Source organism: Electrona antarctica (genome assembly GCF_951216825.1).
Source record: "Electrona antarctica genome assembly, chromosome: 9".
Taxonomy (NCBI): domain Eukaryota; kingdom Metazoa; phylum Chordata; class Actinopteri; order Myctophiformes; family Myctophidae; genus Electrona; species Electrona antarctica.
This window is the reverse complement of record NC_136790.1, coordinates 15,484,349-15,507,376: the sequence shown is the minus strand read 5'-3', so window position 1 is coordinate 15,507,376 and position 23,028 is coordinate 15,484,349. Positions and strand designations below refer to the sequence as shown.

General features: G+C 41.9%; 2 protein-coding genes across 3 annotated transcripts in view; both read right to left on the bottom strand.

Annotated features, from left to right (window-relative positions):
- Positions 1–21,562, bottom strand: part of grm2a (glutamate receptor, metabotropic 2a) — a 48,098-nt gene extending 26,536 nt beyond the window's left edge. The window contains exon 1 of one of the 2 annotated variants that reach the window (XM_079510070.1): positions 21,462–21,562. The gene's annotated coding sequence lies outside the window, so the exon portion shown is untranslated. Of the gene's footprint in view, positions 1–20,530 lie in introns of both variants that reach the window. The other variant, XM_079510071.1, reaches the window with a different exon arrangement.
- On the bottom strand, positions 15,528–17,102 carry LOC306929844 (uncharacterized protein; the record flags this gene model as incomplete). Its single annotated transcript, XM_079510579.1, has 2 exons — positions 17,056–17,102; positions 15,528–16,788 (listed from the first exon to the last, which is right to left on the bottom strand). Exon 2 carries the CDS (start codon positions 16,776–16,778, stop codon positions 15,528–15,530), a length of 1,251 nt encoding a protein of 416 aa, XP_079366705.1. The 5' UTR covers positions 16,779–16,788; positions 17,056–17,102.
- Positions 21,563–23,028: the final 1,466 nt, after the last annotated feature.

The following is a 23,028-nucleotide window of genomic DNA, read 5'->3' as shown; positions in this document are numbered from 1 at the left end:
AAAGTTAATTTAACTCTGAGAGTGTACACATTGAACCAAATGGACCCTAACGGGTCCATTTGGTTCAATGTGTACACTCAGAGTTACAGACGCATAAGGGTCCATTTGGTTCCTAATTATCATTTAGCTGGGGACCCCCTGGAACTCCCTCAAGGACCCCGGACCCCACATTTGGAACCACTGCTTTAGTGTACACAGTATGAGTTGAAGGAGCAGCTATATAATGATTTCTCACAACTGCCACTGTATCAGTGGCATAGCCACATATCTGTGCTTCATTATCTTTCCTCGGCCAGGTATAAATATCTCACCCAGCAAGAAGAGTGATTGCTTTTAATACAGTGCCAGGAAATTACATTCACCGCACTGACATTATGCATCACTTCTACACAGAACGCTGGCATTGTCTGGAATCTGGTAGAATATACAATTTAGAAGACAAAAATAAAACATTATCTCCTCTCCTCTCATTCCAGCATGGCCTTGTGGTTAGAGTGTCTGCCCTGAGAGAGGCTATATGCGTGACATCATCACACCCGGAAGTTATGCTGGAACGTGTATACTGAGTGGCAAAACTCTATACTTTCTGGCCTCGACAGCCCATATACATCCAAACAGAAAAGTCCAATCTGATTGTATTAAACGATGGTAATAACCCCCAACATCGCAGGTGTACGGAAAGCTTGAATTATCCTCAATTTCTATCTGCAAAGTGTTTGTTTCATAAAAGTCCACCGTAGACATAATTATTATGAGCTACTTTCTGTCTCGTTTTCAATAACGCAACGTCCTGCTGCCTCCTGCGTTATGTGCAATTTAGCAACAGAAGGGCAAAGGAAATGTATTTGACTAAAAAGAAAAAGATAGGCTCTTGCAAGGCTACTTAATTAGTATATAGCCTAATAGCTAGGCATGGCCAGACTAGTATTACTGCGTATAGATATTAGTCTGGAACTTCAGTGTGGAAGATTTATTTCCATGGGGTGGTTACAAACGGATTCCAACATCACAGCAAAAAAAAAACTCACTTTGAATAGTGTGCTCTGATTGGTCACCCACAACTCTGGGGTGCATGAGCAAAATGTAATTCAAATTAAAAAATGTTCTGGTTTCCAGGATAACTTAGCATATTATGTATACATTTATCAGAAGTTGCAGGATCTGAAGGACACAGTTTCTTCTGGTAAAACCGATTCCACATGGTCTATACAATGAGTGGACGCTCTCCCTCACACAACCGCTGACTTGTGCGGGTTTGCAATTTGCATGTCTGTATGCATTTCATTTGGCTTTCAAATTGCTTTTCATGCTTTTCATGTTGAAAGACTTTTATGGATATTACTGTATAGCTATTCAGCTCTCCATTTCACTTTTCATATCTACTATTTTCCATAAATTAGAGAGGGTTGTGTGTGTATGAAAGAACACACACACAGTGGGGGGGGGGGTCCCACATGGATTTGAAAGCTGAACACTAAGACTAGACAAAAACGTTTCCTGGTCAGTCCTGGTGGTTTACCCACATCCCCCCCCCCCCCCCCCCCCCCCCCCCCCCAGACTTTAACCCATACTTTAGCTATTGAAAAATAGCAGATCTACAAGCTCATAGCGCGGCACCGAGTGTGAAAAATCGTGAAAATGGGGCGTAAATCTTTGAATATATATTCTTTCAGAGCGAACGTTTTTTTAACTCAAATCTTTGCTTCTGAGGGGTCCCTGGGACAACATATTTTCAGATGGGGGTCGGCAGCCAATTACATACAGTACATATTTTTGGGGGTCCTTGACATGAAAATGTTTGAGAACGACTGACATAGAAACATAGGGTCTTTCAGAAAACTGTCAAGATTTAGAAGGCATTTGTAGAATCGTCCTCGGGTCTAAATTGGTTAACAGCCGCATTAAAGAAAACGATCAATATTTTATTTGTTCTCCCCGAAATACCTCATAAATTAATTAAATATCCTTTTCCCCCATATTGGCCTTTATTATTACATTTTTCTCAATCTTATTCATCATCGAAAACACTACTTTAACACTCAGGACTTTGCAGTGCCATTGCACTTACAGTAAGCTGCTCTAGTGTGACAGCCTAAATGCAGTGGGGAAAAGTGAATATTAACCCATTTTGGACTGAGGTCGATTAAAAAAGGCTTCAAAATCCTAACATTTTTCTGAAAAACCCATGTTTCTATGTAAGTGGTGCTCAACTTCTTTCATGTCAAGGACCCCCAGAATTATCTCTATTGGGCCACGGACCCCCATCTCAAAATATGTAGTTCCAGGGACCCCCCAGAAGCCAATATTTTAGTTAAAAATGTTCGCTCTGAAATATATATTCAAAGATTTTCCGCCACATTTTCACGACTTACAAGCTCGTAGCGCGCCACTCGGTGGCGCGCTATGAGCTTGTAGATCTGCTATAACATAATGCTTAAAACACCAACATGGGTTCCCGCCCAAAATGGGTTAAATAAAACATAGACTTATCAGGCAGAAGCCCATGGCCAATATTGGCCAATTATCATGTGGCTGAAATACTGGCTGTACCTTACAGTGGATATTCCCCGTATTGAATTAACACAAGAAGACCAGAGGCCAATTCAAAGAATGTCCTTTAAATCTTAACAGTTTTCTGAAAAACCTGTGCTATTAATAGCGGTGGAGCTCAAACGTTTTCATGTATTATTATGTATTCACCAGGAGGAAAGATTTGAGTTAATAATGTTCGCACGTTTTTTCCAAGAATAGCAGATCTACAAGATAAAAAATAATAAGCTCATTATAGCTAATCTAAAATGACACGTACTGTATGCAGAACTGGAAACATGAGGTTTGGGAGAACAGCAGATTTTGGAGGGACACTGATTGTACTTTATCCATACACAGATATCCAGAAGCTCCCGCTTAGCAACACCAAAGAATAAAACAATACAGAAGGCAACGGCGTCAACTTTGGGAGTGCCTGAGGGCTTGGGCACCCACTGAAAAAAGAATAAGGCAAATAGCACCCACTGAGATTAAGGCTGAAGATCCCCTCCCCCTGGTCATTTTGTCACGTAGGCACACACCTTTACGGTGTTCACAGAACAGGTATTCAAATGCTAATACGGTGGCTTTGTTCCAGTGACCGCACGGTTCATTCACACTCCGTCTCCTGCAGCAACACAACACTAACACAGTCAGCGGAGAGGCTGCTGTCTGTGTACCGTCGGCCCGTCTGTAAAGATTTTTTTAATGTGTTTTTTAATTTAATTTAATGTGTTCGTTAATTGTTGTGAACTGAAAGCGCGCACCACTGTATTTATTAGCAAACTGTAAATAAAGTACCAAAAAAAAAGGTTTTTTTCCCCGCTGCGGCCGGGGGGGGGGGGGGGGGGGGGGGTGGCAGGGAGGCGGGGTGGCTGGGGGGCGGGGCGGGGGGCACCCACTGCCGTTATAGGAACCTGCCGCCCCTGACAGAAGGCATTGGAAATATGAAAATACACTAAGATGATTTAAGATGAACATGAAGGCAGGAATGAACATGACTGACAGACAGACATAAAGAGACAGACAGACAGACAGACAGACAGACAGACAGACAGACAGACAGACAGACAGACAGACAGACAGCAGTGGTGTAAAGTAACGAAGTACAATTACTTCGTTACTGTACTTAAGTACAAGTTTTGAGAATTTTTACTTTTATTGAGTATTTTTCTGTACTTACTTTTACTTTGTTACATTTACAAGGAAAAAATCGTACTTTTAATCTGCTACATTAAAATTGGACACCTTTCGTTACAAATTAAAATCTTAATCGCATATTTCCGCGCAGTGTGCGCACAACATGCAAAATATGCGGGGCTCGCTTGATTTCAGTCATTTCACAATCCCCACATTTTCAGCATAACGTTTATAAAGTCATCGCCTCGCCCTCACTCATTCGTTCACATTCTCTGTTGTGCTGTGTTGTGAACACATACCGGTACAACACAACTCACCCACCCAGCCGATGGCAATACTAATCACTGTAGTCTTACCGTATATTGCATCAAAACTTCTGTCGAACAAGACGGTCGTTAAAGTTGATAGCTGTTTCAACTTTCTCCCTCGTATTTCTACTTTATTGAAATAATGTCATCCACATTGCATAGCCTACTGCAGGCTTTGTTGACTAGATGTAGAAGACATTTTCAAGCTCTGGCTCTTGATCGATTATTTATATGGAGAAATCATTTAAGTGCCACAATTTGTGTATTTTTCCAGTTTTTCATGTGTCTATGAGGTGACAGTACTTCATTAGACACCCTGGAGTCGTTGTTATGTGCAATGATATGTTCACTTTGTATTTAGAGTTTCTTCCTGGAGGCTGAACCCTTGACAGTCAAACGGGCCAATGAAATAAACAGTAATATAGTGACATCACACTATCAGCCCCTCCCCTAACCCCTCCCCTTTTATCATACAACTACAGCTGTGGGTGCGGCTTAAGTTCAGGTGGATCACCATCCATCACCACCCACCAGGCAAACCAGGCATACTTAATGAACTGGTGGGCGTGCCCACATAAAAACAACATTTTAACAAATACTGTACACTTTTTTGAAAAAAGTATACCTCCTTATATAACAATAAGACCTGATGATCATGTTTTAGGGTGGAAAAAAATCGTGGCACTACAGCTTGCCCAATGCCCTCGCAGAGTGGAGTGGGTGGGGCTTAGTGAAGGGCATAATATGATGTCTGTTTTGCAATGGCTCTCTCCATTCAAGGACCCCTAAATTAATATGTATTTGACAGTGAAATAGATTTGTACGTTGTACTTTGTACTTTTACTTTTATACGTACATTTTAAAACCAAGTACTTTTGATACTTAAGTACATTTAATGTGAGCTACTTTTATACTTTTACTTAAGTAATTTTCTAATTGGTTACTTTTACTTTTAGTTAAGTAACTTTCAAGTAGAATAACTGTATTTTTACTTAAGTAAAATATGTTTGTACTTTTGCCACCACTGACAGACAGACAGACAGACAGACAGACAGACAGACAGACAGACAGACAGACAGACAGACAGACAGACAGACAGACAGACAGACAGACAGACAGACAGACAGACAGACAGACAGACATGGCCATCAAGCAGATAAAAATGGAGATTATAGTGTATAGCTAAGAGAAACAAGGATAAACTCAAAGACAACATCAGGCCTGGCTAGTGTGGAGATGACATGATTCTTTTTTTCCTATACATGAAAAGCCCATCTGCTCGTCCCAGAAGAGAGAGAGGACGGACCTCTCAACGTGCCTCCAAAGCAATAACACGGTATTCCCAGGGCAGCGGTTCTTAGCTACGCTCACTGTCACTCATATGCAGCACCAATGCAACTCTGAAACACACATTTATTTACTGTACAAACACGCATGCACAGGGAGTCGGGAATGCATGTGCATGTAATTATACTGTATGCAGAGAGAGAGAGACAGAGAGAGAGAGAGAGAGACGGAATTCGTCCAATGTATGTGTGAGAGATACTTCTGGATCAACATCAATCTATTCCTTAACCCATTTCGACCCGACATCAGATTCTACAAATGTCTTCTAAATCCTGACAGTTTTCTGAAAAAATGTCAGTGGTTCTCAAACTATTTCATGTCAAGGACCCCAAAAATTTTAAATTGGCCACCGACCCCCATCTGACAATATGTTGTTCCAGGGACCCCCCAGGATCAAAGATTTGAGTTAAAAACGTTCGCCCTGAAAGAATATATATTCAAAGATTTGCGCCACATTTTCCCGATTTTTCAAAAACAGCAGACCTACAAGCTCGTAGCGCGCCACTCGGTGGCACGCTACGAGCTTGTAGATCTGCTATTTTTCAATAGCTAAATTATAACATCATGTTTAAAACACCAAAAGGGGTTCCCGACAAAAATGGGTTAAGAGTTCAGTTGCCTGGCAACAGCTTTTAAAACGCTCCGCCAGGTGGTAACATTAGTTCGCTGGATAGAGGAGGGAATAGGGATGCTTTGTGATCAGGGGGTGGATAATTCAAATCTCTCATGCATATACCAACACAAGGCTTTCAAGCACCCACACTTCCTCCAAGCACGTATGTTTCGTGTTCCAAACCATAATTATTGAACTGTCTAGACCATGTAAAATGGTAAATGGTAAATGTGCATTTATATAGCGCCTTTATCCAAGGCGCTTTACATAGATTGTGCATTACATTCACCCATTCACACACACATTCATACACCGATTGCGGCGGAAGCCATGCACGGTACCAACCAGCACATCGGGAGCAATAGGCCTATCTCACAGCCCGTTTTTCACGCCCACTTCCGGTAAATAGTGGTGACTTTAACATGAGCATTTACACGTTTTTTTCTCTGGAGAATCTAAGTACATTTTCTAATGTAAAAATGTGACAGACCAATATTATTATGAAGCAAACAATATGGTAAATCAGCTCGAACAGATAGAACAAACCTTACCTTGAGAAAACAAAAGTTGTAGACTTCTTAAATTACCTCTGTTAACATGAAGCGTCTATGGAGTGACGTCACGCTATCACCACTAACCCCGAAAGGGGGCGTATTAAGGGGGGCGGGGAAATTCTGTGAGATAGGCTTATTTGGGGTTCAGTGTCTTGCCCACGACACTTCGACATGTAGACAGGAGGAGCCGGGATTCGAACCGCCGACCCATGGATCATTGGACGACCTGCTCTACCTCTTGAGCCACAGTCGCATGTCTATGCATTGGAATGGAAGTAACGACGCTCACTAGAAACATGGGCTGATTCTCATTCATCATCTGTTTCAACTCCTCTGTGCCTCGCTTCATTCAGTTGACAATCAGTGACATTATTACCTTTGGGATGCTCAAAAAATATACAATTTATACAATTTGGTAGAATATACAATTTAGAAGAAAGAAAATAATACGTATCTCCTCTCCTCTCCTCTCATTCCAGCATGGCCTTGTGGTTAGAGTGTCTATTGAAAATTGAAAATTAAAGGGGTTTAATTTTTGCAATAATGACCAGCTCACAATATCGTAAAATCAAATGTCCGCTTCCAAACTGCAGTAAGCAGAGACACAGTACTGTATTGTGTAAACAGTTGACCGTCATTCCAAAATAACAGCCCACAGAATGCCCTTATTAACTGATCATATATTTGTTATTTGAGTGTTCAACCATGAAGCCTAGTAATAAATAGATATATGTATGGCTTGGCAGAATTGACGTAGACAATGTTTCTGACAAATACTTTTTGTCAGAATTATATTCATTCATATACCTATCGGCCATCACGGGGGAAACATTAACCCATTTTGGGCGGGAACCCCTTTTGGTGTTTTAAACATTAATTTAGCTATTGAAAAATAGCAGATCTACAAGCTCATAGCGCGGCACCGAGTGCCGCGCTATGAGCTTGTAGGTCTGCTATTTTTGAAAAATCGTGAAAATGTGCCTCAAATCTTTGAATATATATATATTCTTTCAGAGTTTCAGTTTTAAACTCAAATCTTTGCTTCTGGGGTGTCCCTATGGAACAACATATTTTCAGACGGGGGTCGGCGGCATATTACATACCATTTTTGGGGTCCTTGACATGAAATATTGAGAACCACTGATATAGAAACATGAGTTTTTTTTTTTTTTAATTTCGACGTCATGACAGGCCTAAATAGGTTAACAGAGTCGTACAGGAGGATGTGATGTACATTATATCTTGACTACACAAACACCGTGGTTCTGCCGAGCCACTGAATAATCCAATCACGCGTGAATTATGCATGATTTGGTGAAGCACGTTCTTTAGTTTTAACCCATGAAATATGCATTTTCACCGCATGGCTTTACTGATACATTTCATCATTATATTGAACTTCCTGGCATGCATTCTATCATGTGTGTGTGTGTGTGTGTGTCCACGACGTTTTTTTAACCCATTTTGGGCGGGAACCCCTTTTGGTGTTTTAAATATTATATTATATTATATATTATATAATGTTATAATTTAGCTATTGAAAAATAGCAGATCTACAAGCTCATAGCGCGCCACCGAGTGGCGCGCTACGAGCTTGTAGGTCTGCTATTTTTTTTTAATATTTTGAGGTCAGGCCTAAATGGGTTAAACCCCTTCATATGACTCATGTCATGTGTGTCCTCCAGAGATTGGCACCGGGCGTCTACCTCCAGATGATGCTAAAAATATAACTTGTTTTGCGTGCATGATAATATTTGAGCTCTGCGACTCGAGCCACTGTTGCTCGAGTGCGTTATTATTCCATTTAGACCTGAGGACGATTCTACAAATGCATTCTAAATTCTGACAGTTTTCTGAAAACCCTATATATATGTTTCTATGTCAGTGGTTCTCAAACTATTTCATGTCAAGGACCCCTAGAATTATATGTATTTGGCCGCCGACCCCCCCATCTAAAAATATGTTGTTCCAGGACCCCCCCCCCCCCAGAAGCAAAGATTTGAGTTAAACACTTTCACTCTGAAAGAATATATATATATATTCAATGATTTGAGGCACATTTTCACGATCTTTCAAAAATAGCAGATCTACAAGCTCGTACTCGTAGTAGAGTGTCGCGCTACGAGCTTGTAGATCTGCTATTTTTCAATGGCTAAAGTATAACGTAATGCTTAAAAAACACCAAAAGGGGTTCCCGCCCAAAAGGGGTTATTCCGGTCAGACGGTGAGAGAACTTTCAGTGTGTAAATGTCAAGCACTATGTTCATATCGATAACCATCCATGAATTCCTGCGTGCGCCCTTGTGCGTCTGTCACCTTTTGAAAATGTTAATATCATTCACCTCTAGATGACACGGCGTCACTAATTGGCGCGTCTCGGGGTCTTGCAGGGAATGTGCTAAAAACATTTAACAGCAGAAAGGCAAGAGGCTTTCATCTACATATCCTTTGTTTGCAAGACAGGTATGGCAGCCGGGTGCCACTGAGAATGATAAGGACACAAGACAGGTATGGCAGCCGGGTGCCACTGAGAATGAGAAGGATACAAGACAGGTATGGCAGCCGTGGTGCCACTGAGAATGAGAAGGATACAAGACAGGTATGGCAGCCGGGTGCCACTGAGAATGAGAAGGATACAAGACAGGTATGGTAGCCGGGTGCCACTGAGAATGAGAAGGACAAGACAGGTATGGCAGCCGAGTGCCACTGAGAATGAGAAGGATACAAGACAGGTATGGCAGCCGGGTGCCACTGAGAATGATAAGGATACAAGACAGGTATGGCAGCCGTGGTGCCACTGAGAATGAGAAGGATACAAGACAGGTATGGCAGCCGGGTGCCACTGAGAATGAGAAGGATACAAGACAGGTATGGTAGCCGGGTGCCACTGAGAATGATAAGGATACAAGACAGGTATGGAAGCCGGGTGCCACTGAGAATGAGAAGGACAAGACAGGTATGGCAGCCGGGTGCCACTGAGAATGATAAGGATACAAGACAGGTATGTGCAGCCGGGTGCCACTGAGAATGAGAAGGATACAAGACAGGTATGGCAGCCGGGTGCCACTGAGAATGATAAGGATACAAGACAGGTACTGTATGGCAGCCGGGTGCCACAGAGAATGAGAAGGACAAGACAGGTATGGCAGCCGGATGCCACTGAGAATGAGAAGGATACAAGACAGGTACTGTATGGCAGCCGGGTGCCACTGAGAATGAGAAGGATACAAGACAGGTATGGCAGCCGGGTGCCACTGAGAATGATAAGGATACAAGACAGGTATGGCAGCCGGGTGCCACTGAGAATGATAAGGATACAAGACAGGTATGGCAGCCGTGGTGCCACTGAGAATGATAAGGATGAATCCATGATGTGCTCTGTAAAAAAAACTATAGGCATTGATTTCAGACAGCTGGTTCTACGGTCCTGCCAAGTGTGTGTTTTTCTTCACCCATTTAGACCAGAGTTAAAAACATTCACTTTGAAAGAATATATATTCAAAGATTTGCGCCACATATTTATGATTTTTCAAAAATAGCAGACCTACAAGCTCTTAGCACGCCACTCGGTGGCGGTTCCCGCCCAAAAAGGGTTAAAGATGGAGTGCAGTTTTTCATGTGTTTATGAGCTGACATTAGACCCCTTGGCGTGGTTGTTATGTGCAATGATGTCTTCCCTTTGTATTTAAGGTTTCTTCCTGGAGGCTGAAACCTTGACAGTCAAACGTGCCAATGCAAAAAACTGATATAGTGACATCACACTATCAGCCCCTCCCCTAACCCCTCCCCCTTTATCATAAAACTAGAGCTGTGGGTGCGGCTTCAGTTCAGGTGGATCACCACCCATCACCACCCACCAGGCAAACTCAATGAACTGGTGGGCGTGTCCACATTAAAAACAACATTTTAAGAAATACTGTACACTTTTTTGAAAAACTTCTTCCTGCTTACATAATAATAATACCTGATGAACATGTTTTAGGGTGGAAGAAAATCATGGCACTCCATCTAATTAACACTAATTATGCTAAGGACGTGTATAGTACGTCCTGGGAATCAAAACCACGGGGTGCCATGGAGCTTGGACGTGTATTGGCGTCCTTAGGTCTTTTTTATTGATATCCTGACGCACTGCCGTTCACTTCCTTGTTTACGGCTCCATTAGAACGGCTCACAACTCTAAATCTAGGGCGCACTCCATGTTTTTGACCAAAAGGGCAAATGTTCGGTCTTCATTTCTGACTTCGGGAAGCATCTCGTTTGGAATATAAATGCTTCTAGAGAGACTTTAGGACAGGTGAATCAGCGTGAGGTAAGAACGGAAGACTAAGCCTCCCGGTTTTGAAGGGAGAACGGAAGGCGGGGCTTTTCAGAGTAAAAAAGCCTCTGCCTCATCTGCTGGCACTGTAGCGCCCTTTGTTGAAGCATAACCCCGGGAAACAATTTAGGCATTTAGCAGACACTCTTAATCCAGAGCGATTTACATTAAGCAAGAACAAAAAGCATGCCAATACATCACATACATAAAAAGTAGTTATCATGAAACATGCGTAAGCTAAGAACGTAACAGTGTCTATTCTATCTAATGAAACTATACAAAGGCAAAAATAGTGTTAACTGAGCATTTGACATTCCAGAAGTGTTGTTCTGCTGCGTGCCGCGCCCCAGTGATTATGATGTGTTGCACGCATGCGGAGGACGCGGCCATACGAGCGAGGCACATTTAACGGCTCACCCAGACACACATGCTTTTGGGCGTTAAAGGAAAGCGGTGTCCCTTCCATGCATTAATTAGATGCCGTGCAGCCCCGAGGCAAGATGTTCCCGGGCTGTTAGTATAGAATGTAGGACATCTGTGATTAACTCCTATCTTTATAAGACTCTAAATGTGGAAAATTCCCTCTATATGAAGAGACAAATCACCCAGAGAAACCCAAGTGAGAGCAGAATGGGCTCCATTCTTCAACACGTCACAAAAGTAAAGATCGTTATTTTCTTTTAATAAGTCAGTGTGGGTTTTTACAAATATTGAACGTAAAACCTCCTAAATAAGCGTTAGAAACGTTAATTACGTTTATTTTTATTTTTATTTTATTGATATACAATGTATCGTGGTTAGTACGAGTCGAGTCACCACCAGCTGAGCTTACGTCAACGAGGAATCTCAGGAACGCAATATGTTGACAGCTGGGCGTGACGTATATGCTCAGCGACATTGCATTCATATGTAGTTTCAAGGCTTTTGCGGTCACATTAATTCCATTTTCTCTAGAAACTGGCTGTATCAAATATGAATGGACATCATTAACGACGCACAGCCACTCCCCTGACAGAAACGCCGAGGTGGTCGGTTTATTTTTCAAACACAGTTCTTATATGAAGCGACCTAAAATCGCCGTTTGGGGATCTCAATGCAAATAAACAAATACATGAACCTGGAGATTGACACCCTCTACTGAAAGTGACGTCAGACTTCGGAGCTCTATTTCTTTTTAGAATCGTGGTCAAATGGCCTGTGACATTGATGATGCCAATGATCTGCTCAGTGTGCAACTCAATTCTATCATTTGTTGGTCTCAATGTCTCTGTGAAATATTAGCATTGGTGGAAAAAGTACTCAATATATTATACTATAATACGGCAATTATAGAATGTCCGGAATTCAAAATGTGCTTGAGTAAAATTACAAATGTATTGCCATCAAAATGTACTTACTACCGAAAGTAAAAGTACTCATTATGCATTAATGTCTAGCAATAGTGGATTAAAAGTACAATATTTGCCTCTGAGATGTAGTGGAAAATGGAAATACTCAAGTATACAAATACCTCAATATTGTACTTAAGTACAGTACAGTACTTAGTTACTTTACAATTTACACCACTGAATATATTATCATTCCATCTCCTCATGGAGCATGCTCTGCCAAGCCTCTCCGCACGCACGCACGCACCCCGACTGCAGTCAGTCAGTCAGTCACAGAGCCAAGTCTCTCCACACACACACACACACACACACACACACACACACACACACACACACACACACACACACACACACACACACACACACACACACACACACACACACACACACACACACACACACACACACACACACACACACACACACACACACACACACACACACACAGAGCCCGGCTGCAGTCAGCCAGTCACAGATGGGGACCAGAACACAGAGCCTGGTCTGGCGCTGGCACAGACCCTCCTCCGCCTCCACTCTATTCCTAATCTGTGCCCATGGAATACCATCAAGGCTAGGCCTGCAGCCATCCTATACACACCACCGCCCCCCGGAACAGAACAGAGTCCATCCAAACATCACTAACGGCAACAACAAAATAATTTAATAAAGCAACAAGCTTGTTCATTGTGACAGGTTTATGTAGCACGTTGCGACATTCTCACACCACGGCATGTTTCCATGGTGTCCAGGATCTCCAAATGAATATTCCAAAGGGTCTGTGTCGTATCCTTGTCTCCTGGGGGATTCACACATATCCTGCATGGCCACCTGCTGTTCTTAACCTTTCGCATTGGCTATACGGCCCTAACGACCCGTCCTGGAGACTGCATGACACAGCCAAGAAGACACCAGTCAGCCACACAGAAGGGCAACGTGGTGGGAAAAAGTACTCACATTTTTTACTTATTAAAGGGCAAGACCACTTTGGTAAAGGTGTAGGTTGTGTGTAGTTAAACAGTACTTGCAATGATGTAGGCCTAACTCCAAATGTGGACAAGAAATCAAAAATAATTGCTCCAGTGGTTTGAAATTGATAATTCAAAATATGCTTTTCATTGACTTACTGTACATTGTACACTGAAACAGCTCTCAAAGTCACTCTAGTATGTAAACAAACACAAACAAAGTTGATTCAGACAATAATTGGCCTGAGCTGACGTTTTAGGATTCTGGTCTAGAGGGGCGGGTCGCGGCTGGGATTCGCACACGCCCGGATTGGATCGCACCGATCTATCAGTCACCCCCGGACCCCCCCACATAATTTGGAGCGACGCCCACCCGGAAGGGTTGACTCCCACTCCTATAGACCAGAGCGGCCAATGCGTTCCTCCAGGCTTTCAATTTTTGCGCCGACGAAAATGAAGGCCTGGATACCGAGGCTAGACAATAATAGACTATAGAGCATCACCAAACCCAGTACTGTTTCAACCTCCTGTTGATTTTGCCATTTTTATTAGGAAGAAAACCCGGACTGGATCCATCTTCAAATAGTAAAATCAACAGGAAGTAAAAAAAGAAAAAAAGTGGTGTAAGTAAAAGTGTGGAATTCAATATGCACTTGAGCAAATGTACAAAAGTATTGTGAGCTCACAATGCGTCGCATAGCCGATCTACAAGCTCACAATGCGTCGCATAGCCGATCTACAAGCTCACAATGCGTCGCATAGCCAATCTACAAGCTCACAATGCGTCGCATAGCCGATCTACAAGCTCACAATGCGACGCATAGCCGATCTACAAGCTCACAATGACTCACAATGCGATGCATTGTGAGCTTGTAGATCGGATATTTTCAAACGATTTTGTACACACTTTAAACTTGTGAAATGTGCCATTCCGCAATGTGAGTACTTGTACTTTTAGTACTTTAAGTACATTTTGATGCCGATACTTTTACATTTTGAATACGAGACTTATACTTTTTCCACCACTGCAAAATTATAATGATAATAAAATTAATATTAATAATATAATTATTATAATATAATAATTATAATTATAATAACAATTATAACCTCCAGAAAAATGTGTTTCTGTGATCACATAAATCAGCCACATGGTGCAGATTATGCAGGTCAATTAAATGTAATATCAATTTAATTTAATATGAGACAAATATTAAACATCTATGTTTACATTATAGATAAATATTAAACATCTATGTTTACATAATAGTTAAAACTAAACAAAATGGACAATAACACCAGTTCTTTATTTTTACACCCCATTTTATTTTATTATCTTTATATCAATTGAACAGAGAAAACCAACCAAATAAAAGAGTAGCAAGTAGGAAGAATGAATGCTAATTTATTCCTAAATAAATATTTACAGTAGTCTCTAAATTCATGATGGTAAATTAAATATGAACTGACAACGTCAATAACAGCAATATGAAAATCTCCTTTGTGTTGTTTATGTTAAAACTGACATCTGTCAATCGTTGCAGTTCATTTGTATATACTGTACATAAACACAGTGATATTTTACCTTATTTGATTTGATTCATACATGTTTAAACATTTATACAAACTGGCAGCAGAAATATGATGATTTCCATCAGATTTAAGATGCTGTCATTCAGGATGTCGTGACATGTAATAACACTCAATAATATGATGATTTCCATCAGATTTAAGATGCTGTCATTCAGGATGTCATGATATGTAATAATAACACTCAATAATATGATTATTTCCATCAGATTTAAGATGCTGACATTCCGGATGTCATGACATGTAATAACACTCAATAATATGATGCTTTCCATCAGATTTAAGATGCTGTCCTTGATGCATGTCATGACATGTAATAACACTCTAAATGGTGACGTATAAAAGTCCCTTATACCTTTATGTCAAATTATCTACAACATTGTTTCCCAAACAGTGGCTCGGGACCCAACTGTGGGTCACGGACCGACGGGTCTCAGTAAATATCCCCCTTTATTTGATTTGTTTCTTTTTAATATTTTGTATTTCTGAAGATTTTACAAAAAAAAGAAAATATTTACATACGTTAAAAATCACACTCATGTGAAGTGAGGGGCGCTCTTATCCAGTGCTCAGCCAATCAAATCATCACTATGGGGTACACACACACACACACATTTTATAAAAAATAATGTCATGAATAAAATGAAATTCCATAATTCCAAATTCCACAAAAGCAACCTTTGAGCAGAAGTGAAAATAGCAGATCTACAAGCTCATATTAAACCGGTTCCCCCTGAAGAGCATCTCAGTCCGCCCCCTCCCCATCCCCACCAGTCTAATCAGTGTGATTGACAGGAGAGATGATCAGAGGAGCAGAGTTTGTACTACCAGCATTACGACATGGATTGAAGTATGGATAGAGTTTCTCAGTGAAGGAGCAGCCAGTGAAAGAGTAGAGATGAACTCTGGTCTCCACGTCACAAAAGGAGACCCGACCCTCCTCATAATCCACAAACACTCCCACTTTCTGGAGCTCCTCTCTTACAGGGAGGTCGACATAAGGGACAGCAGCAGCCTTGTACTCATTTCCATTCCTCAAATGTATTGTCCAGTAACCATTGTTGGGACTCAGTGTGATCTTCCTGTCGATGGACTCTCTGGCCACTCCTAAACTCCACTCTGTCTTCCCTCCAACCTGAACCTCATAGTAATACCTTCCTGAGGAGAAGCTTTGTTTTCCTAAGACACTGACACCTTTAGAGAATCTCTTTGTGTTGTCAGGGAGATCATTCAATTGGTTTCCATGATGCACTTGTTTTCCATCCTCAGACAGGATGAGTTGAGGATGTGCTGTATCAGGGTCCAGAGTTACATCCACCTCATATTGCTTCTTCATCTCTTGGCTGAGTGTATTCTCCAGCTGAGACACAGCTATTCTCAATGTCCCCACATGTGAAGACTGATGGACATTGACCTTTGTCCAGTCCTTGGTGGGTCTCCACCCTGTGTTGATGGATGTGGAGTTCTGGAGGAGGTGGAGGTGGTCTTCAGTGTGTGAGATCTGTTTCAGCTCAGAGCTTCTCTTCTCTAACTGAGTGACTTCCTGTTGCAGATCTTCAATGAAGCCTTCAGCCTGTTTCTCTGTTGTTTTCTGCTTCTCTTCAACCCCATCAATGAACTCAGCCTTGCTTCTCTCAATACAGCTGATCAGAGAAGTGAAGACCTGCACACTGCCTGCTATGACTGTATCTGCATCTTTCCTGCTGAGCTCTACTGAGCGTTTGACCTCCTGAATCTTCTCTTGTCTCTCCTGGATCATCTGCTGAACTTCAGCCTCTGTCTTTCCCAGCTCAGCCAGAAAGTCTTCCAGGTTCTTGGGGTCGATGAGTTTGTGTCGTTTTAACCCTGCGTGTGTCTGGTGAGGCTCCAGGTGAGTGTGACAGTAGGACATCAGACACACCAGGCAGGACTTCAGGGCTTTGAGTTTGGTGTCGGTACAGACTTCACAGGAGACTTCATCTGCTTCAGCAGTGCCAACCGAGAGGCTGCTAAACTGGTTGGACAGGAGACTGCTGGCGGACGCCATTTTATACACACTGAGGAGAAAAGTGTCAAGTATCAGTGGTAGTTGTTGAATGCACTTGTTGATGGTTATTAATAATAGGATTGTATTGGAATAGAGCAGGATAATGTTTAAAGATGTGCCATAGAGGACATGGAAACATTACGACATGTTTTACCAGTTGAAACATCGGACTGAGGATTATAGGACTATAAAAACAGGAAGAGCACGTCCGATACAGTTTAATTATACCTCATATTATTGTCTTTTAGTGAATAATAAGTCATTATATTTTACTCACCGTCTTTAATGGTCTTTATTTCTGATAAAGTCCTGTCGAAGGTTTTGTAGAGAGCGAGAGAGAGAGAGAGCGCTCCACAGTTTACTTTGGTTCTGATTTGTTGAGGAAGTCCTTTTTGCACAATAACATTTCCTTCACTGCCTCCACTCTGCATCCTGTGGACATTAACCCTTCACTGCCTCCACTCTGCACTGCATCCTGGACATTAACCCTTCACTGCCTCCACTCTGCACTGCATAAATGGTAAATGGTGCATTTATATAGCGCCTTTATCCAAGGCGCTTTACATAGATTGTGCATTACATTCACCCACCGATTGCGGTGGAAGCCATGCAAGGTACCAACCAGCACATCGGGAGCAATTTGGGGTTCAGTGTCTTGCCCAAGGACACTTCGACATGTAGACAGGAGGAGCCGGGATTCCAACCGCCGACCCATGGATCATTGGACGACCTGCTCTACCTTCTGAGCCACAGTCGCCACATATTATTAACCTTATTGAACACAAACAATAATGACTAAGAACACTGGATGTGACTTTATTAGTTAATTTAACATTCACATGTTTCCCTTTTCTCACTCGCTGAAATAAAACTTCTTGAGAGTAAAATTTAACCACCAGATTTGGTTAAATTTTACACTCAAGAGTTAAATTGTTATTTTTGTGGTTTTGTTTAATTTTCAATGAGCTTGTTCAATTGTGCAGGCTCAAAATTTCAATGTATAAAAATCTTTTGAAAATGGGCACTGCAGGTCTACTTGGAACGATGCAAGTTGGAAATGGATGCCCCACCCAGATAGTATGTCTGTGTCCCTTTTATACCCATATATGGAGTTATTTGTCAGGAATGCCCAAATATGGAGTCTATGCAGACGTTAGAATGATGTCAGAACAGGCCAGCTCTATATATGGACACTGGGCAGAGACCTTTTGTGGCGTTTCTGGACAACCGTGGGTCCGACCGACACCGGGCACTGCACTCCCTGTGGGGGTGTGGAACGAGTGTGTCCAATTTGAAGTCGGTGGGGCGAACGTTTCTCGAGTTACGTGGATCACACACACACACACACACACACACACACACACACACACACACACACACACACACACACACACACACACACACACACACACACACACACACACACACACACACACACACACACACACACACACACACACACACACACACACACACAGTAACTATAGTAACTTAAAAACTTCAAATCGTAGTGGAGTAAAAGTACAATATCTTTCTCTGAGATGGAGTAGAAGTAAAAGTATTGGACATACTCAAGTAATGTACAAATAGCTCAAAATTGTAGTCAAGTACAGTACTTGAGTTAATGTACTTATAGTTACTGTACACAACCGATGAGCAGATGTCTGCAGAGCAACCACTGTAGTGTGTGTGTTGTTGACGTGGATATTTATATGCTGCTCGGCGACATTGTGCAGTCGATCGCAGAGTAATAACAACGTCTCATCCTATTATGGCACACTAACATCATCGCGCTCCACAGCAGTGGATTTGCAGAGTGGGGGAATCATCGAACCAGTCAGTCGATATGAAATGGGCTTACTGTACCATGAGTCCACATCTTCTTCACCCATACAATACCATGCATAAGTGCACGCTCACTATATATGCCCGTATGCCGACAATAGTTTTTCTCTGTCATTTAAAGGAGCATTCAGTGATTTGAGTGATTTGGAAAACCACCCAGTCCACCCCGGTAACAAAATGTGCACATGCACGCTCTACAGTGGGGGGAAGTGCAACAGGCCAACAGCATGTGCACCAAGGCCCGCCCCCACTCGATCATGATTGGAGGAAGGCCTCTCTCATCCTGATTGGATGAAGGCTTTGCCACCCGCCACCAAAACTGAAACTAGGGGTTTTTTTACCCCAGGGGCTCACTGGGGACAGGGAGGAACTCCTTATATGGTCAGCACACTCTATAGTAGGGAGGATTATCCAGAAAAAAAGGAAAAATAAGTGATATTTAGATTAAGTCAAATCACTGAATATACCTTTAAAGATGGAGTGCTGTGATTTTACACTAGGAGAAAGATTTTTTTCAAAACAAAGTGTACAGAAAGTGTTAAAATTATGTTTTCATGTGGCCACACCCACCAGTTCATTAAGTATACCTGGTTTTCACCTTAGCACCACCACCTGAACTTAATCCTCGCCCACAGCTGTGTGTTGTATGATAATGTGAGAGGGGTAAGGGGAGGGGTCAGGGTTATGATGTCACTAAAGTGGTCTATTTCGATTGGGCCTTTTGACTCAAATGCTTTCAGCTTTCAGGAGGAAACCAAATATACACAGGGAAGACATTTGAATATTCCTTCTAACCACACCTGGGGGTCTATTAGAGTAATGTTAACTCCATAGACACATACAAAACAGAAAAATCACAACACTGAGCACTCTATCTTTAAAGTTGTGCTTGTCAAAGTCACTACTCTTTGATGTTTGCCTATATGACACGCATAAAATAGGGATGCCTGCAGGTTGACAGTTATAAATTGAACTATAATGTCACCACAATGTACAATACTGACTATTCACGTCATGATAGGTCTCTCTCCCCCACCAACTACAGTGTGTGTAGACAGTTGTGGAAATCTGTATACTTAATCTAATCTAACAACCAAGACCTTTACTTCTGGTGGTCCCTGGGACAAAATAATCCTTTCAAATGGGGGAGTCCAGTGCAGCTTAATGACATGGAAGTGATTTAAACTAAAGCAACAGCGAGGGGTAATGAAATGAAGTTGAAGACAGATTTACTTGCGGTGGAATGAGCCTCAACTGGGGCTATCTAGCTGTCCCTTTAGTCTAATAGCTATACTGAACTATAAACCTGGTGTTTCATATGAAGGAATTCAGGGGTGGGGAAAAAGTAGTCAAATGTTTTACTTTAGGTAAAAGTATTAATTCTGCAATGTAGAAATACTCAAATTCAAATTTTACTTAAAGTAGAAAGTAGTCTTTATGCAGAATGTCCCATTTCACAAGTTTTCAAATGTAAAAAAAATGCATACACTTTCCTTAATGATTATATCTGGTTTCAGTATTCATTTATTATTTGTATTGTGGATGGGGAGGGGCTGGGGACCCCCGGAAATGCTTTGGCCATGTCTCGCGACCCCCCGGGGGTCGCGAGACATGGCCAAAGCATTTCCGGGGGTCCCCAGCCAAAAACGTTGAGAATCCCTGCTTTACACGACTGAAGTGGTAAGATGGTATTTTGGTGTTTGGGAAGAAGAAGTATTTTGCTGTTGGGGGTAAAGAAGAAATGTGATTTTGGTGATTTGAAATGTGACTTGAGTTTATGTTTACATGATTATTCTGATTAATCTGATGTTCAGGGTTTGACTAAATTTTTGTGATTTGAAAAGAGATTACAGCTTTGGGTCTTTTCAAACCTTGGTAATAAGGGGGATGTGGTGTAATGTCATTACCTGGGTGAACACATTAATGATGACGTCTTATTCAGGTGGCCGGATGTTGATTATGAAAACAAGCTGAAGACGTTGATTGTTGCCCTGCAAACTATTGCTCAGTAAACTATATTTACCCAAGTTTTCTACATCTAAACAAGAACACAACAACTACCACTGCCTGCACCTCACAGTCACAGGGACAGTAGAATGTAGAAGAAGTTGGAGATGACCTAGAAGACCTGCAGGCTTGTAATAGCAACTCCATAAATTAGAGCAAGACAAGGACACTCTCTGCGGAGTCCCATGCAGTCAGACGCAGCGCTGCACTAAGATCACAGCTCGTTCATCAAATCCCTTATTTCCAAACATTCCTTTTCTCTGGGATCCTCTTTGTAGGTTCATAGAAGATTCCCACTACACACCAGTGTTGGTTTTGTCGACTATATAAACTATGACGAGAAAATGTTCGTCGACAACCTTTTTTCCCACTGACAAAAACGAATAAAAGTTTAAATAAAGTCTAAGCTTGTTTTCCTGCCTGCATATATTCCCTGTAAGTGTTGCATTTTGGACTGCTGTTCTCCTGCCTGGAACTTTTTAAGAATTGCCTTTTTGTGTTATTAACTTCTAAAATCTACTCTGTCTATACTGTGGCTTTGCATTTGGGTTCAATCTACTGTAAACCTCACCTGACAAATTTTTACTCGGCTGCATGGTGAAAATGGCTGATCTACAAGCTCACAATGCGTTGCAGCGCGACAAGTTCGTAGATTAGGTCTATATTCGGTCTGCAACACCCACGTGATGACTTGTTTTAGTTCTACTGGACCTCTTCTCCATTATTCCCTCCCTAAACATATTGTCTAGTTTTTATTTGTTGACAAAATTGTCAGGTATTTAGTCTTAGTTTTAGTCATCATAGCAGTTCAAAAATGGAAAGCTTAGTTACAATAATGCAGGCCGTAGATCAAGGGGTCCACAAACACAAAGAGTCCAGGTACAAACAAAGCACTGACAATAGTCCAAGGGGAAAAGCAATAAAGTATAAACTGACAGAGTGAGTGTGTGAAAGGAGTCCAGTTTTATAGGTGGTGGGTTGATTGCAGAAGTGTCCTCAGGTGTGAAAGGGGCATGGCACTGTTGGGCTGATGAGGGAGTGTGTGGGCAGGTGTGTGGCAAGGACTGATGGAGATGGAAAGGAATGTGGGAGTGGCTGAAGTGTAGCCTGGCTAATAAGCCAGACCGAATCAACCGTTGCCTGCCGGCGGATTTGTTGTGTGATATTAGTCTGGCTTATTAGCCAGGCTAGCTGAAGTGGGGACACGGTCTGTGGACAGACAGACCGTGACAAAATCTGCCATTTCAATGTCATCGCTGCCCACCAAGAATAAGTTTAGTTGACTAAATCAACTGTAGATTTGATTTAGTCAACTAAAATCGTATGATATTTATAGTCAACTAAAACTAGACTGAAAGTAAAACATTTCAGGTGACTAAAATATGACTAAAACTTAACAGAATTTTGTTCAAAAGACTATGACTAAAACTAAATAAAAATGTGCTGTCAAAATCAACACTGCACTACGATCCCAGATCCAGATGCCTGTATAGAATTGTAACGCGGGAACAACTGCCATTCTATGCCCTGCTACAACATTGCCCACAGCCATATGTGTGTCTTTACTAGATGTAATCTGTTTCTATTGGCTCTCAGCCTCAGAGAGTTCTGGGTATTCTGTTCAGCCCTGTTAAGTCAGTTATGTTCCGGTGTTCAATGAGTGTAGATGTACAGAGGAATCCTCCGTCTCCGCCCGACCACCACGGACTGACTCACCCACCAAAGAGACTGTAGTAGTGTGTGTGAGTTTACTTGTACTGCTGCTGTATTATCGCCGACCTATGAAGTCCTGTTGTTATTGTGTCAACCTGTTTGGAAGTACAGTAGTACTGTATGTCTGCCGTTCTGCCAGTAAACATCCCGCTACTGAAAACCCTTGTTGTGGCATCATTCCTCACCTCCACACCACAGAAAGTTAGTCCGCAACAGAATGTTTGGCACAGCATTTGGTCAGCAGAGAGATGCATACAGTATCATGAAGGCTAGTTCATACTTCATGGCCGGTGAAACAGATCAGCTCAGCTGAAAATAAGGCATCACGCACGTTGTTTTAACCGAAGACCCTCCCCCTTGTTCTAATGGCCAGAGCCCCCCCCCCTTTTTAGTAGACCAAAAAGTCAATGACCCCCTTTTTGAAAAAACGCAAATAAATCAGTTCTTATTTGAGATCTTCTGCTTCTGAGGCTAAATGTAATAGTAAATTCATTCATTAACCCAGGGGTTCTCAACGTTTTTGGCCGGGGACCCCCGGAGATGCTTTGGCAGTGTCTCGGGACCCCCGCCCCGCCCGGCCCCCAATATAAATTGACTGCTACAATAACCTTAATAATAGAGACAATACACCATAAATAAATACTGAAACCAGATAATCATTATGGAAGGTGTATATGCATGTACT